A 17,306-nucleotide genomic window follows, 5' to 3' on the forward strand; every position below is an offset into this window, starting at 1 on the left:
TGATCATTTAAAAGCAAATTAGAGGTAACAATATGAATTACATGCAGTTCTTTTTTTCAGTAGACTGTTTTAAGCTGCATTTTTATAGAGGTTCACCTTAAAATTCTTTGATACTTACATAGGGATATTTTAGATTAAAGTTTTACAGTATGTGATAAAAAGAATGCCAAAACCCATAAAATTTTTAAAGGATCTTATATTTTTTTCCTTGGGTTCCATACGAAATGAAGTGAGTTTTCTTTAAATTATAATTCTTACTAAATGGGACTCTTTTTGCCCAAGTTTTTTCATCAGCATGTTAAGAAAATGGATCTTAAGGCATTATTTCAAAATTAATTTTTCTATCTACTCTTTTATAAAAAGCATGAAATCTAGCAGGCTAAATTTCTGTCAACCCAGGAATCTTACATTTTTGAGAAATTATGCTAACAGATGTGTACATGATACACTGGGTGGGATTCAGGATAGACTGATATATATGTGTACTAATCTATATTTACATGCCTCGAATCCAATATTTAAGGGAATAACTATAATGGCCACGTATCTGTCTAATGCTTTACTGGTTGCAAAGAGTTTAAATTTTAACCTAGAGTATAACATATGGTGAAGAATCCAAAAGGAGAGACAGCAAATATAAACAACAATCTGAAAAGAGCCCAATTTAAAAAGACACAAATGAAACATAAAAATTATAATAAAGTTCCATTTTAGTAAAGTCTGCTAGTGGGAACTTCTATCACATTTGGGCCATTTTTTTCAAAAACAATAATTTAAGCTAATTCAGTCTTTGAGAGTAAAAGTAGGAATTCCTTTATTTCTGTGGTACTGTCTATTTAATCCAGCAAATCTCCATTAGGGCTCTAGAGCAATTCTTTTGCAGAAAATTTGATTTCCATAATCCTTGTAGAACAGACATTTATATTTTAAATGGATTGGTTCATAATCCTTTGAAATTTACAACCTGCAGAGAGAGATTCGATTGCCCTGAATAATACACAGATATAAGATAGGATTGAAATAGTGCCATACCGCTGGGTGTCTCTGTCTTTTCTCTGCTGGTACTTTTTAACCGTAATCTTCTTCTGTTATTATTCTTATCTGCTGATGGTTCTTGAGGGGGATGCGGATGCATAATATGTAGATTGGCTGCTACATTTTCATATCAAAGAACAAAAGCCAGAACAGAAGGTGCTATATGGCTTGAAGTAACTCAGTAAATATAATTATCGCTATAATGAGAATATTCATGTATAATTTTGACATAACGTGAAGATACATAAAAAATACAACTTCATAGAAAATAGGCATTTATTCCTATTCCAATATTGGGATCCTACCAGGCTTTCAAAATTACTGAAACACTTTATTCATATAATATAACCTTATAGAGGGCTAAAGTAATTTGACTAATGTTAATCATATAACATGGTATATTAAAAACCATTAAAAAATGAAACTGACAGCCAACACAGAAAAATTACTTCTTCCTTTAAAAGAGGAAGTGTCGATAACTACACTTTCAACAAGAGCTTAGAGAGCAGCTTCCAAAAGAGCCTTGGAGAACTGAGGTCAAGCTGAAGAAGAACTTTTAAGTATGATTTAATTTTGCAATAATAATAATCATAGCAGCATTTAACATTTCCTGAATGCTTAATTTCTTGGTGCAATATGATACGCTTAACTGGTTTTTCCCCTCAATCCTCACAATGACCCTTTGAGGCACCTGTTATTTATTATTAGTATTAGTGCCAGTAGTAATGCCATTCCCATTTTACAGAGGAGAAAACTAAGGTTCACAGTGTTTAAGAAACTTGATCAAGGCCTCACTGACAGGTAGCTAGGACTGGATTTCTATTTATCCATTTCCTTATTTCAGTTCCATACTCCACGAGGGAAATTTTCTGTGACACTGGTCATTAATTTGTAAATAATATAAAATGTACTTAAATGTCCTCCCTTTTCAACTCTCAGTAAAGTCAGATCAGTAAGGGTAGAAAAAGCGACAGGGAATTCTAAGTCTTGGGTTCTGGTCTAAATTATTTCTAAAGCTTACAAACTGCAAATCACTTTACCTCTTTGCTTGACTTTAAATCTCTATCTGTAAAATGGAACAAAAATCCTTTTTCACTTACAGGGTTTATTTTGCTTTTGTTGTTGTATCAGTGAGAGAAAAGAAAGAGTACCTTACAAATGGAAGAGATTAATTAAAAGATAATATTAAGCTAAGAACACTTAAAATGCACATGGCATTTCCAAAATACAGTGATAATGGAATGCTATTTTATTTCTGTATCAGTTGTCATAAAATAAAACACAGGGTATTATAGCAATTTGAAATAATGGAGAAAATAGAATGATAGATTTCAGAAGCTAATATAAGAATTTCAAATATATTTCAAAATCAACCACCCTTTTCATTATTAAATGACAATTCTCTAGACTTAAGATCTAGACTTGAATATAACTGCTGATTTATCTTAACAAGAACATTTCTCACTATTTTCACTGGCTATCAATCTTTATGCATGATTCTTTCTTACCATGAATAGGTACAGTCTGCTTTATTCGGTGAATATTTTCTTTATTTCCTTGCTTCTCAGACTCAGGTATCAGCAAGGCTGACATTTCTGTACCATTAACACACTTCTCTACAGTGGACGGCTGGCATGATCGGTTATTTTTGGACCCAACGGATCTCACTGTCTATAAAGATAAGGAATTAATCTGTACATTTTAAAATATAGCAACTACATTTGTTTTCTGTAGAAGCTATATAGAAAACATAATATTTGGACCAATGAAGAGTGAGAAAAAAACTAGAGGAAATGAGGTTAAGATGTGAAGAAAAGGGAAATTATTATAGGAAATTAGAAATGGAAGGAGAAAAATAATCAGATAAAATAGAAGACATGCAAGTCTCCTAGACACATAAATTAAAATGTGCTTATTTGCTACACTCCATCTTCAGTAGGTAGAAGCCGAATTAAAAATCACTGCGTATGTCAGAAATTCGGAGGAAATTAAAAATAAAAAACCTAACATTTGAGAATCTGTTCATCCTAAGGTGTCTGGTTATGATCCAACTCCTCTGAAAGAGACGGCAAAATGTGCTCACTTATATTTGCCTTTAAATTTTTGAACATATTTAATGAAAAGAATACTCGAAAATGTTAATTATGTTGATATGACAAAAAGGAAACACTTTTGAAGTCTTTTAAAATCCAGAATTTCTGTTCCAAATTTATTCAAGCCTTCTGCTTTTGGCTTGTAGTGTCTGTCTGTCTGTCTGTCTCTCCCTCCCTCCCTCTACAAGGGGAAGACACTCTTCTCTTACCAGGTCACTCGTGCTTAGATAAGCTCTCCAAACCTTGCTCCTACCTTGCTGGATAGCCTCATGTTATTCCTTCTGCCAGAGAGTGGAGGTGGCCCAAGAACTTTGGATCCAAATGCGATATGACAAACATCTTGATTTTTACTGTTCCGTGTACTACTTGTTCCTCTGTTAATGAGCTGATCTGTTTTGTTAAAGGAAGGTAATAACAGTCCATTAATGGGTGTAATGACAAACATCGCACTGCCATCTTTCTGAAAATCCAGTCCAAGTGCCATAGGATCCAAATCCCCCCTCCCCGCTCAGCACGGATTAAAAACACAGATACTAGGGCCCAACATCCAGTCCAAGTGCCAAAGGATGCAAATCCCCCCTCCCCCCTCGGCATGGATTAAAAACACAGATACTAGGGCCCAACATCAGAGATACAAGATGTATAGAATTAGAATCTTGGCAGTATCACAGTACTTTTAATAAGTTCCCCCAAGTAATTTTTATACTCACTATCATTTGAGAACCACCACCACAAAGTTTTTCTTTAAAAAAAAAGTAAAAAAAGGAAAAGCTACTAAAAAATACATCTTATTTTCTCTTTAAGGAAATAATTTAAATATAATTATTCAACTCAACTTGACAAATATTTAACTGAGTACTCCCTCAGGCATTTCCTAGAGGCTGTCGGTGACACAAAATGGAGAATGGAGAGGCGGATAAGACCAGTAAACGGGTCACCAGTGTAAGGCAGACCAGCGGCAATGAAGAATAAGTGACCCCTTCATGGACCCTGAATGACGGATACAATTTCAAGAATAAGAGATGTAGGATGCCCTAGGCAGAAGAAAGTACCAGAGTAAAGGCATGGAAGAAGGGAAGGGCAGGGTGTACCTGGGAGTCAGGAAGTGGCTGGTTTAGCTGGAAGGAGAGGCTAGGGTCATACTGAAAAGAGCCTTAAAATGTGAAGAGCCTATTCTAAATTTGGTAGGCAACAAGGAATCTCTGAAGGTTTTAGGGAGAAAGAGAGGAACACAGTGTCACCTTCAGGATAGGGCAGGTGTGCTCACCAAATCCTGCTGCCTTCCCTTCTGCACACACAGCTAAATCACGTTTCTGAGCATTCCTTGCATTTATATGGGCCGCATAACTGAATTCCCATTTTTCTTTTTTTGAGACAGAGTCTTGCTCTGTCACACAGGCTGGAGTGCAGTGGCATGTTCTTGGCTCACTGCAACCACCGCCTCCTGGGTTCAAGCGATTCTCATGTCTCAGCCCCCTGAGTAGCTGGGACTACAGGCACACGCCACCATGTCCAACTAATTTTTGTATTTTTAGTAGGATGGGGTTTCACCCTGTTGGCCAGGCTGGTCTCAAACTCCTGACCTCAAGTGATCCACCTGTCTCAGCTTCCCAAATTGTTGGGATTATGGGCGTGAGCCACCGCACCCGGCCCTATGGGACTGAATTCTAGCTAATGAACTGTGAGAAGTTTCAGCCACTTCCTGGCCTCCAAAACTCCCTGCAGAATCCCCCATGCTCTCTATTCCCTCGCCTCCTGACAAGATGCAGAAGATCTTGTGGAGGACTTTAAGGGCTCCAAGGAAGCCACTAGATGCAGGTCCCTGAATGACCACATCCAAGGAACTCCTGATTGGACTACAACTGAGGAGTTCTTTGTGACTGCAATTAGCCTCCTCTGACTAACAGGGCAGGTGAAGGTGATAGCCTTTAACTCAAAACACTGCCAATTACCTAGAAAGCCTTCTGCTGTGACCCACCTGTGAGACAGGACCAACTTAAACATTACAATGATGGTCCCAAGTAAGTCCCCATTTGCCCACCAGTCCTGGACATATATAAGCTACTGGCCACTTCCTGTCTGACCTACTCCCTGCAAAAATTCCTCTAGCTGGCTAGTTGGTCTCATTAGCCTCTGCTGTAGAGCTATAATTTTACATGTAGGGGGATTAAAAACCACTCCTATGCATCAGTGTAAAAAAAAAAAAGACACATGGGTTTGTGAAAATATATCATACTCAGCAAGATCCAGATATTCAGGTCTGAGTGGAAGTAGTGTGTGTATGTATGGGTGTGTTTTGGGCCTGTTTTTGTGTTTGTAATAGATAAATCTGAAGATATAGGCAGGGGCTAGATCGCTGAAGTGAACTGAAAGAATTTTTGCTGAACAGGAGACATGAGGTAGATGTTGAAGCGGTGAGGAGGTATAAACCATGTCATTTTTCTTGAAATTCTGGAAGCCCTATTAGGTAGGAGAGAAATTCCGTTTGTCTAAAGGGTAGAATCAGAACTAATGAGAAGAATTTACTTCAGGAAGCTTTTGGTCCAACACAAGGGTTATCTTTCTCTAAACATTTCTGGTTGTTGAGGTGATAAATTTTCTGTCATTTTGAAGGCATTCGAGCAAGTCTGGATAGCTGTGCTGGATGGTGTAAGGCAGGTGTTCAAGCAGAAGTCTGGATAGCTGTGCTGGATGGTGTAAGGCAGGTGTTCAAGCAGAAGTCTGGATAGCTGTGCTGGATGGTGTAAGGCAGGTGTTCAAGCAGAAGTCTGGATAGCTATGGTAGATGCTGTCAAAGGAGCTCAAGCAGAAGTCCGGACAGCTATTCGGGATGCTGTCAGGCAGGTGCTCAAGCAGAAGTCTGGATAGCTACTCTGGATGCCGTAAGGCAGATTCAGACATCAGGTGACTCCCTAATTTATATCTCTTAGCCTTGTCCTCTCTTCTGAGCTCCACTCCTTATATCCAGTAGTCTCTTTACCAACTCCTCTTCAGTGTCTGAAAGGCACTTTGAACTGGAAACCTGGTCTAATGAATGGTACCACAATCCATCCGGTTTGAAAAGTCAGAATCTAGGTGTCATGCTTGACACCTTCCCCTGATCTCTCCATATCCAATCCATGTCCGCTTCCTTCCTTCTCCTCCACCAGCACTGACATCCAAACAAACCATCCTCCTCCTCTTGCATGATGACAAAGCCTCTCACGTGACTTACTGTGTCCACGCTGGTGCCCGATGCCATCCCTCCTCCAAAATGCAGCCAGAGAGGTTTTATACAAACATAAATCTAATTGAGTCATTTCCTTTCCTTCACTTAAAGTTCTTCAATGGCTTCCCTGCTGCTCTCAGGAGTAAGACGAAGGCTCTTAACATTGCCCGCAAAACCCTGCATGTTCTGACATGTCTGAGTATCTTACACCTCTCATTTTCTGCCCTCTAGGTAGACGGGCCTTCTCAGTTCTTCCAGCCTACCACAGTGTTTGTGTATGCTGTTCATGGCAAGATGGCTTTTCCTTTCTCTCTTGGCCTTTATGCCTCAACTCACATATCATTTCCTCAGACAAGTCTTTGCAGATCTTTCTGATTAGGGTAAGTTCTTCCAATATAGGCTCTTCCATAAATTTTCCCTCATAGAACTTGTCAGAATTGAACTTTTACGCGTGTCCATGGGATCCTCTAATTAATGTGTGCTTCAGTAGATATAAACTCAGTGGCCTGCTTCTGTCACCCTGAACTGCCAGCACCTAGCCCAGTGCTTGACACAGAATAGGCACATAATAGTTCCTTGCTGAGCAAAATGAATGATTCATTCAATGAAATGAGTCAGAAGGGAAGTTGGATTAAATGACTCAAATATGTCTAACTATGGTTTGAAGTTCATTTTAAGAGAACTCTACCTGGGAGTTTCGTGTGTGAATCAAAAAGGAAGACTAGGCAGGTCTGGGCAACTCCAGGACGTGAGGGATGAAAGAGAAGGGATAACAATGAACAAAACGTTGATGTTCTCATAAATTATGACGCTCTCAACAGTAGCAGTGCTATGGCACTGCAGTCAGATGCTATTTGGACTACACATGAAATTTCCTAGTGTCACCAAATAGACTTCGTTATGTGTGCATATGTATTTTTTTTTACCAGCTATTTATATTCAACTGGAGTCAACAAAACAGTCTCTCACGATTGACAATAGGAAGAAATGACACTCACATTCCAGAGCAATTGGAAAAATCTATTATAGTCAATATTTGTGCCTTTTGTGACTAAACAGAACAAATTCTAGACTATTCATTTGGTTCTCAAATGTTGATTTTCTCAGAGAAAAATGGGCGCGGAGAGTAATGAAGGGCTCTGTGGGACTTGGTGTGGGCCTGGGAGGGAGGCCTTTCTTCCCTCTTCCAATCCCGGGAGCTCAGTGCTCAGCTAAGGGCCATTTTTCTGTTCAAACATTTTACAAGAACAATCTCCTGATGTTTTTCATATTCTTTCTCTATAAGCAAGTTTCCCCTCAACTGATGTAAGTTCTTTTGTAGAAAGAACCTACACGGTACGTACCTCCATCAGCTGAGCCCAGACTAGCCTATTGTAGACGACGGATAAATCTCACCAAATTATGGAAAATTAAAAATTAAAAAGAACTTTTGTGGGGAGGGAGTATTTTAGAAATCATACTGACACAGTTCCAACTAAAATTTGACAAAATGAACATATTAACCAGTTCGCAGCTATTAACAAAATTAAAAATAAATACTTCAAATTTCTTAGAGGAATCTCTTGCTTAGTAGTGGACACCCAGTGTCTACTAAAGATACACCCAAACCTGACATGCTATCATCTCCAAATCACAGAAAACAGACATTCTATATTTCATAATCCTATCTACTATAGAATTTCTTTAAAGAGTAATCTACCACAGTATATTTAAATTAATGTTTATTTTAAAAAATTTTGCACATTTGGTACACTTTATTTTTCACAAAGCAAAGTATACCAATATTCCACTATTTCGTGTCTCTTTAATAGACCTTGTTATTATAATGAACACACCAATTCTTAAATCCTGCTTCACTTTAATAAATCTGTGTATAATCATATTAATTCTCACAATTATCTCTATAAACATGTATTGTGCTATGCATCTACCATAATCGGGTCCTAATTAACACATACTAAGAAAAGTAATTTAGAACTTTGGTTTCTAAAATAAAAAGTAGAAGAGACAAAGTTTCCATAATGAGAAAAATCTTAATAAAAGAAAACTACAAGCAGAAATGCGTGCTTTTGATTTCTAAAAGGAGCTCTTTTAAGAGTTGATATCAATATGCATAATATAAGGTTAAAAATCAAGATTAGATTAAAGTCATGCTCTAGGCGTTTCATTTCCTTGAGTTTGCGGAAAATGAACTTGGTGTAGGTCAGAGATGTTACCACTAATTATTTTCCTATTTTACTGAGGGGTACATGCCTTTGTAGTTAGATTGTAAAACCTGAGGGTCTACTCTCTAATTGTCTTTTAGAAAAATAAACATTCATTTTTGTCTCAAGATACAATGTTCTAATTATTATAGTCATTTAAATTTGCACGGTTTTCAAAGCTTAACCAGAAAAACCTGCTGAATTTTCATATCTAATCACTGAGGGGTCATGCTCAAGACTTACATCTGTTATCTAACAATCAAATTAGAATTAAAGCTGGTATCAAAAGTCCAGACTTTGAATTGGATTGCTTTTCATTGCGGTATATGTGCATTGTTATTAAGAACGTAACAAATACAAAAAAGGCTGATCTTGTACAGCAGTATTATTTTAGAAAAGGTACTTAACCTTTCTAGGCCTCATCTCTTCATCCGTAAGATTGGGATAATCATAGTACTGAAGTCATGGTATTTTTGTTAGAGCACATGAAACAATGCATGTAACGTGTTAAACACTGTGCCCAGTAGGGGGTAATGTTATTAATACCTAGTAAATAAGCTATTAACACCTTCCATTGTGAATAGTATTTAACAGTTTACTAAGTCTGTTCACAGTCATTTATTCCTTCCTTCATCCACAATTTGAGCAGTGACCAGGCATTTAGTCAGGCATGTATTGCCCTAGTACTGTGTAAGACAGGGGGTAAGGTGGACACAGCCACGTCCTTCAAAGAGCTCACAGTCTAACAGGGCAGATAGATGTTAAAGCAAGTAATTTATAAATAACTACACGATTATAGCTGTGATAAGAGCTATGAAGGAACAGTCTGAAAGGTTCTAAGTGTGTTTAACAGGAGCTTCATATCTAGTCTTTGGGGTAGGAGAAATAACGTTCAACTTGAGACTTAAAGGAAGATGGATATCAGGATACATGCTCAATCTCTCTGCAATTTCCAATCACCTATGTGGTGTTATGATTTCATGTCTACAGAAGAAGAAACTGAGGCTCGCCACGTTTAGAGATCTGTCCATGCTCCGAGTGGGGGCTCAGAAGACAAGCACCCCAATGCCTCTTTGTGTGTGTGTGTTTTAAATCACATATGATGATGCCCTCTGTGGATCGGGGGGCACCGAAGCAGGTTCTTCCGATATTTTCCAATTCTCCCACTTATTTTCTATGCAATTTTGTAAAGCTATTTAACTAAAAATTTTTGTTTTGCTACCTGAAAAACTGGGTTTATTAATAATTGTATAGATAAGTATCAAAACTGCATGAATATGATAATTAAGTGCATGTGATGAGGACTAATGGGGTTTATGAGGAATCCAACACAGAACATAATACCATAATATCCATTTTCAGAGGGAAAAAATAGGGCTGTGGGGACTGGGGAGGGCATGGAAAAGGCAGCAGGGCAAACTGAAGTGGCTTCAGTGCCAGGCAGGTAACATGTACATGGCAAGCAGGCACATGCAGAATGTAGGGGAACTGTGGCTAATTTGAGAGTGCATGCCCAGTGCAAAGTATTTTAATGAAAAACTTTCTTAGACCTGTTGGAGGACTGTCAGTCTGTAAACCCAGAAAGCACAATGAAAAGAAAAGCAAATAGGCAAATGACTAAAGCAGGAAGGGCCCTAGGCAATTAAAATGTCTTAACTTTTGCAAATAATTAAAACCAGAACTTAGCCTTACCTCATTAATAAAAAGTTTAAGACACTTTTTGAAAGGCAATAAAATAATATTAAAAACTAAAATTAGATCTCTTTCTCCTGTGAACTGGAGTAGGACCTTAGACAATGTATAAATATCATTTGTGGGTAAAGTTAGGATATTTAGACAAGATAAAAAGTAATAAAGCACAGGATATTGCTTTTCTTTATAAACTCTTAATTTATTAAAGAGTCAGAATTAGCCTACTTTTTTTCTTTACTCTTAATGAGCAAAGAAACTTTTTTTTAGGGAAACAAGTTTATCATTTCAAGAAAACTTTCCATTTTGAATCACTAGCACAGCTTATTTACAAGCCGTGGTAGATAATTTCCATCATTTGGGCTTGGAAATAGGGCAAGAGAAGAGGAGAAGAGAGCTTCCCAGGAAGATGTTGCTTAAAACTATTATGGTCGTGAGAAATTGCTTAAAGGGAGTCAGTAGTTAAGAATGCACCTCTGTGCTGGGGGCGGTGGCTCACACCTGTAATCCCAGCACTCTGGGAGGCTGAGTGGGGTGGATCACAAGGTCAGGAGATCGAGACCATCCTGTGAATGGTGAAACTCCATCTCTACTAAAAATACAAAAAATTAGCCAGGGGTGGTGGCGGGCGCCTGTAGTCCCAGCTACTCAGGAGGCTGAGGCAGGAGAATGGCGTGAACCCAGGAGATGGAGCTTGCAGCGAGCCGAGATTGCGCCACTGCACTCCAGCCTGGGCGACCGAGCGAGACTCCGTCTCCAAAAAAAAAAAAAAAGAACGCACCTCTGAAACCAGCCTACCTGGTCAAATCCTAGGCCCAATGCTCACTATTTGATCTCTGCAAGCCTCAGTTCCCTCATCTACAAAATAGTGATTATTGAGTAGAGTTAACAATAATCTACTGTATATTTCAAAACAGCTAGAAGAAAGGTTTCCAATGTTCTCATCACCAAGAAACAATAAATGCTTAAGATGATGGATATGTTAACTTCTCTGATTTGATCATTACACAGTGTGTACATGCATTGAAATATCATGTTGTACCCCATAAATATGTACAATTATTATGTGTCAATCATAAAAAGGGTGATTATAATGGTATCTACATAAAAGTGTGTGAGAGAGGATTAAATGTATAATCTATGTAAAGGGTTCAGTGCTTAGAACACAATAACAACTACTAAATGGTAGTTCTGATGATAATGATAATGATTTATTGCTAAATACCCTAATCTGCTCCAATTATTTGGCTATTATTTCATTCATTCATTTAATCACTCAATCAGTAAATATTTACTGAGCTCTTGGTAAGTACTAAGCATTGAGCTAGGTGCTAGGAATACAACAATAAATAGGACCCTGCAGTTCTCAGGCTTACATTTTAGTGGGGAGACAGCAACAACGAAGCAATCAAGTAAATAAGAAAATATCAGGTAGTGATAAATGCTGTGCTGAAAGTCAAAAACTGGGTGATGTGACAGAAAGAGTGTCATGGGGGTTGGTGGAGGGCACTGATTATTAGAGCCCCGAGTTCACCAGTAGTGAAAAAGTATCTGAAAATTCACAGTTCAACTAAAATATCTCAAAATTCATACTGATATAGTGTAGATAACCATATATTATATATTTCCCTATTAAACCATAAACTAAAAAGTTGTTTAATATTTAACTATACATAGACTTTACTTTGTTAATAATTCTGGATTTCTTTCTTATATGTTTTAATTAAAAATATTGATATTAAACAGAGAAACATATTTTAATTTTATAGCAAGTCTTAGAATTTTTCAAAATACAGAAAAGTATAAAGAAGAAACTAGAAATATCCCATAATTACTCTGACATCATACAATCATTGACATCAATCATGAATATAGTTGGAAAATTAAAATCTGTAATAGAGAAGGATATGATACTAGAAGTAAAAGTCTTTTCTCACTGCCCCTGCCTCCACTAGTCCCTGTTCTCAAAAGTAATTATCAAGTTTCCTGTGTTTCCTTAAAAATTTTATGCATATATCATATGTAGGTAACTATCTTTTTTATTTCTATCAATGAGATCATACTGAAACAACATTCTTGGTTTCTATTTTTCACTGACTGACACAGCTTTGAGACCTTTCCAGGCCATCACAGGCAGAGCAGGTCATTCTTTGTACAGCTGCATGATATCTTACTGTGTGGTTATTGAGTCAATTCCCTACTGTACACAAGTAGTTTGTCTCTGGAGTTTTGTTATTACAAGCGATGTAGTCATAAATATCTAAAGGAGAAATGTGAAAATAGGTTTGAGTCAATCCTGCAAAAGTAACACAATTGTCAAACTGATTAAATGAATTTAATATTTAATATTATGTTTTATATTATTAAATTTTTTTCAATATTTGGCAGAAATTTTACAGAAAAATTAAAATTCACTCTATCAATGGTTTGTGTCATCTTTGTTGTAACAGATTCCACAGGTATTGATAAATAAGATCCATATTCAACGGATATTATTTCACACTTAAAATTTTTTTGACAAAAGAATGTGACTAGTTACGTTTCACTTTTATTGAAGATAGGCAAAGAGGATATACGATTCAAACGTAAGAGACGACTGAGTTTATTCGGAATTATCACACATTGGAACTAAAGACTGTGAGATATCTTTAACCAACCATCCTAAGACAAGGCTAAGCAAAAGTCTGAGTTTAGAAAAGAAGAAATTAAAGAGTGTCTTGATTTATTCCGAAGTCAGAATCTAACTCCTTCTCCTTTTAAGATCTCCTACTTCACAGTAGATTTTTAAAAATCTGAATCTTGCTTTCATAGTGTGGAACCAAAAGAATTTTTAGTAAGGATTTCACCATTGCCAAAAATAGTTAGATGATTATTTCATGTTTTTTTCTTGATGCATTAATTTACTCATTTGCAATTGTGCTAGGAGCTAGGGATGTCAGTCTCTTCTCATTTAAAAAGCAGTAAAAATCCAAGAAGATAGCTGCTGTGGACAGGAGGGCACTTGGGAAGACTGCCTTGTAATTTTTAAGTAAGTTACTAGTTTTGATTTGTGCTTAGTGGACCACTGCATCTTGTCACTAGTAGCTGAATGCTCAACTTCAAAAACGAGATCTGATTCTCCGGTTCATTTAAACTGGGGTCCCATTAATGAAAATAAGATCATCAGACTCCACAGTCTTCTACAATAGTTATTAGTTAATGTGCACTGGGAATTGACAAAGTGAATAGTGTGAATGCATGGTTTTTGGAAACACGATTATTTTATTACTTTCATTAAAAGCTCTTGATCAAGTTATATGCTATTCAACAAAATGCACTACAAAACAGTTACAAGTTTTAAGGTTTCCTTTCCAGCTTGTGTGAAAACACTAGAAAGCACCCACAGAAAACAGCTACTTCTTTCTCTAGAGGTTTCACTGGGATCTCTCAATATGTGCATTCATAATAAAATATCACAATTTACATGAGTAGTCCATAGTTAATTAAAGAGAACACATTTTCTCATGCAATTCAAATCTCATTGTGGGGAGTCCACCTTTTAGAAAGACACAAAAACAAGTAGTTCAAATGAAGAAATATCTCTCGGCTTTCCCATGATTAAAAAGCCTGTCCTTGGGCATTACTCATTAGCTACACCTTTCAAACGGCTTACACAAAGAACAAGAATTATTACAATATTCACCGATAGTAAGCTTCAAAGCTCACAAACGTCAAAATCAGCAACTGAAAAGTATTTACAGAAAGAGAACCACAAAGTGCAATTTATGTTTGAGTAATCTTAGCTGGCATACATGTGCAATGAGATTTACTTAAGAAGTGCAATCATAAACCCTATGGTTACAAATGAATATAAACATAATTGGGATTCACAGAGCAGAAGAAATAGGCTATTAGATGACAATTGTTCATTTCTGTATATATGACTCAAGTTCACTATTATGCATTGAGAGCTCATTTATGGAAATTGCAAAATATATATTAATATCCTCTTATGAGTTGGGTTCAGATACGGCCTATGAAAAAGTTTGTGTTTAATTATAACTGAGCTAGTGATGCAATTAATAGTTACCCAAATTCCCATTTAATTTCACACATTATAAGTGTCCTTCAACTTTAAATTGAAAAAGACACTTAAAATATCTGGATATAGACTGGCACTTTCATTTAAAGACATAATTAATTCTTAAAACATTAAGCTAGAGAAAAAAGCATTTACAATGGCAAACAATTATCTGATACGCTTTATAGTTTCGCATTTGTTATTGAAAGTTATCGTAACATATTAGATACAGATATAGCATTTGTTATAGAACACACTCTTATTTTATTCTGTGGTACATCTTCCATTCAGATTGAATTGTGACCCAAAGTGTTTACAGTAGCTGTCTGGGTAGTCAGATCTTTTTAATCCTTTTATGTATTTATTTTCTCAAGGCTCTTTAATGACCATGGATGTATACAGTCTCTCTCTGTCTAAATATAGTATATATAGTAAGCATACAAATTCCCATTGTGTGCGCCTGCGTTGCTACCAAAAAGTTCTAACTAAAGTTGGTAACTGTGGAAGCAGGTGATTGGGTACACAGGGGTTGTTCATCATATATTCTCTCGAATTTTCTGTAAGTTTGGAAATGTCATAATAAAGGGCTAAATAATGTATTGCTTATTTATACATAGTTGTCTGCAGGATTTATACTGAAAAGGTTACCAAATAGGTCCCAATTCTCTGGGAATATACAATTTAGGACATGTAATATGATGAAGATTGACATATAGAAAATATCCCAAGAATAAATGAATATGGAATAAGTATAGAGAATAAAATGAGTTCACTTTTGAAATTTTCATATCATAGTCATCTCCCTTCTCTTGTTTCTCCTTGACCTCCTTCAAACTTTGACCACTCTCATCCCCATCTATCACCTGAGAATCACTAAGTCTTGCCAGTTTTCCTGGTAGTTGCTCTCAGGGCCATTGCTTTCCACTTTCAAAGCTACTGTGAGTCTGGGCCTTTGCCATTTTAAGCCTAGATTGCTGCAAAGACATCTTAGTTGTGCTCCTTAATCTCTGGTATCACTTGATTTCAAAATTCACCTTGAATCCTGCTGTTAAATTCAACTTCCTAAAACAGAAGTTATCATTTCTCTACCTTAGGATATTGAAGCCCATTTCTCTCGTGTTCTTCCAACACAGTCACTCTGCTTATACTAAGGCCCTTCCTCTTATTAATCCCTCAGTAAACTTATCTACCCATTTTGCTGTCTCTTTGTCTTTGCTCAGTCTTCTGCTCCATCTTACACTTCCAACAACCTCACATCTATTTATTTATTATAAATACTTATTTATATAAGTATAGGTTGGATGCTTTCAAGATCTACTTCTTCCTCCATACATGTCCTGTGATTACCACCATCATTTTACCTTTCATTCAAATACTTCAGTGTTTGTGAGTGTCACCTGAACCACATGACTTTTGTTGGATAAGTGATCCAGTGGTCCATCCTAGGCCAATTAAATCAGAATCCCTGGGGCATAGACATCAGAAAAAAAAATCTTGACATTAAAAATGTCTCTAACCTGTAAGGAGGTGATTCTAACATATAGGTAGTCGAGAACCATTCATCTAGACAATATTAAATTTCTTCATTTGTAAGTACTACTCATTAATTTGGTCAACAGCTCTGGTGTCTATCACAGAGGTAGAACACTGGCAGCCCTGACACGTTTCGTTTGGCCCATGGAGTGTTTTCAAAAAATTTTAGACAATGTTTTAAAATTGGGAGATTTATCATAAACATTCACGTATCCAGCTCCTCTTGAAAAAAAATGGGAGATCTGGTGAGACTGGGCCTGCCTTTTTGAAAGGCAACACCGCCCAGAACTGAACTGTGGCTCTCCCTTCTAGACTGAGGGAGCTTCCAGTTGGCTTCAGTCCCCACCACTCCCTACAACTCCCTCACAGGGGCTGAGTGTTAACTGCAACTTAATGTATTATTTGCACAGCGGTTAAAGTTACTGTTTCCTGTAATACCATAACCATTTCTCTCACTGCTGAAGTTGAAAATATTTCTATGTGTCAAATACTCAGGCAACCAGCCCACTTTATTCATTTATGTTATCCTCCTGGCCTTGTTAGTAATCTGAGTTTGTAGCCCCTGGCCTGGTATGTGGCAAGTATACTCTGTTAAGTGCTAAGGATATAGAAGAATGAGGGACAGTGCCCTTTTTGGAGGAAGTCACACTTTATGGGGGAGATGCAGACATATTACACTTACAATTTAGGTGCCTGATTGTCTACCTGATTCTGCTGATCTTAGAGGATGGCCTCCAAATTTTATTTCAGATTGGCGAAGTTTAGTCATGTTTAGCAGCTGTGTGACATGTGGAACATCTGTCATTAGCTGACAGCTTCGTGGTATAATATCTGTAGGCTCATCTGTTGAAAAGGGAACACCACAGACAGCTGGAAATAAAGACAAACATTCATTTTCAAAATGTAAGCCATTTCTGCCAAATGGACATATCATATAAATGAAATCAATTAAAATTAAAGATTTTAGCGTATGACTTTGTATGAGTTATTCAACCTTTCAGCCCTGATTTTCTCATCTGTAAAATGAGCATGATAATTTTACTGCTTACTTCCTAGGGTAGACATGATTAAATGAGATAAAGCTTACACTATATGGAGCAAGTTCAGAGAACTATACAATAAATAAGAGCATGCATTGGAAATATTCCATATTTTCTTTTCAATACTAGAGGTGTGACTTGAGAGAACTAGTTAGGTATGTGCCATTTAAGATTTCTGGGAGTACATCAGCTTATTTATATGAGATCAATAAGTACAAAGATATTGAATAACCTAAGCACCCACAGCCATTATATGGGTAAATTAATTTTTTAACTTTTTATTTGAAATAATTTTAGACTTTTAGAAAAGTTAAAAAAAAGTTCAGAGTTTCTTCTTACCCTTTACCCAGCTTCCTCTGTTAACATCTTACCTTTTAATATTTTCAAAATAATAGCTTATTATACTTACAATGATATTTTATTTTAATTTCATTCATATATATT

The 17,306-nt window shown here is 36.6% G+C and overlaps 1 protein-coding gene and 1 long non-coding RNA gene across 8 annotated transcripts in view; one reads left to right on the forward strand and one right to left on the reverse strand.

Annotated features, from left to right (window-relative positions):
- CFAP20DC (CFAP20 domain containing) overlaps window positions 1-17,306 on the reverse strand; it is a 303,292-nt gene that overhangs the window by 119,813 nt on the left and 166,173 nt on the right. For all 7 annotated transcript variants that reach the window (XR_009213033.1, XR_009213034.1, XM_058437106.1 and 4 more), the window contains exons 7-10: window positions 16,528-16,692; window positions 3,382-3,518; window positions 2,544-2,706; window positions 1,033-1,152 (exon numbers count right to left, since the gene is read on the reverse strand). Coding sequence is in view for 5 of the 7 variants with exons in the window: in XM_058437106.1 (XP_058293089.1) it covers window positions 1,033-1,152; window positions 2,544-2,706; window positions 3,382-3,518; window positions 16,528-16,692 (585 nt within the window). In the remaining 2 variants the exon portion in view is untranslated. The remainder of the gene's footprint in view (window positions 1-1,032; window positions 1,153-2,543; window positions 2,707-3,381; window positions 3,519-16,527; window positions 16,693-17,306) is intronic.
- LOC116466609 (uncharacterized) overlaps window positions 1-17,306 on the forward strand; it is a 188,914-nt gene that overhangs the window by 38,460 nt on the left and 133,148 nt on the right. The window lies entirely within an intron of this gene.

The sequence above is a fragment of the Hylobates moloch genome, unplaced genomic scaffold (assembly GCF_009828535.3).
Source record: "Hylobates moloch isolate HMO894 unplaced genomic scaffold, HMol_V3 SCAFFOLD_4, whole genome shotgun sequence".
NCBI lineage: Eukaryota > Metazoa > Chordata > Mammalia > Primates > Hylobatidae > Hylobates > Hylobates moloch.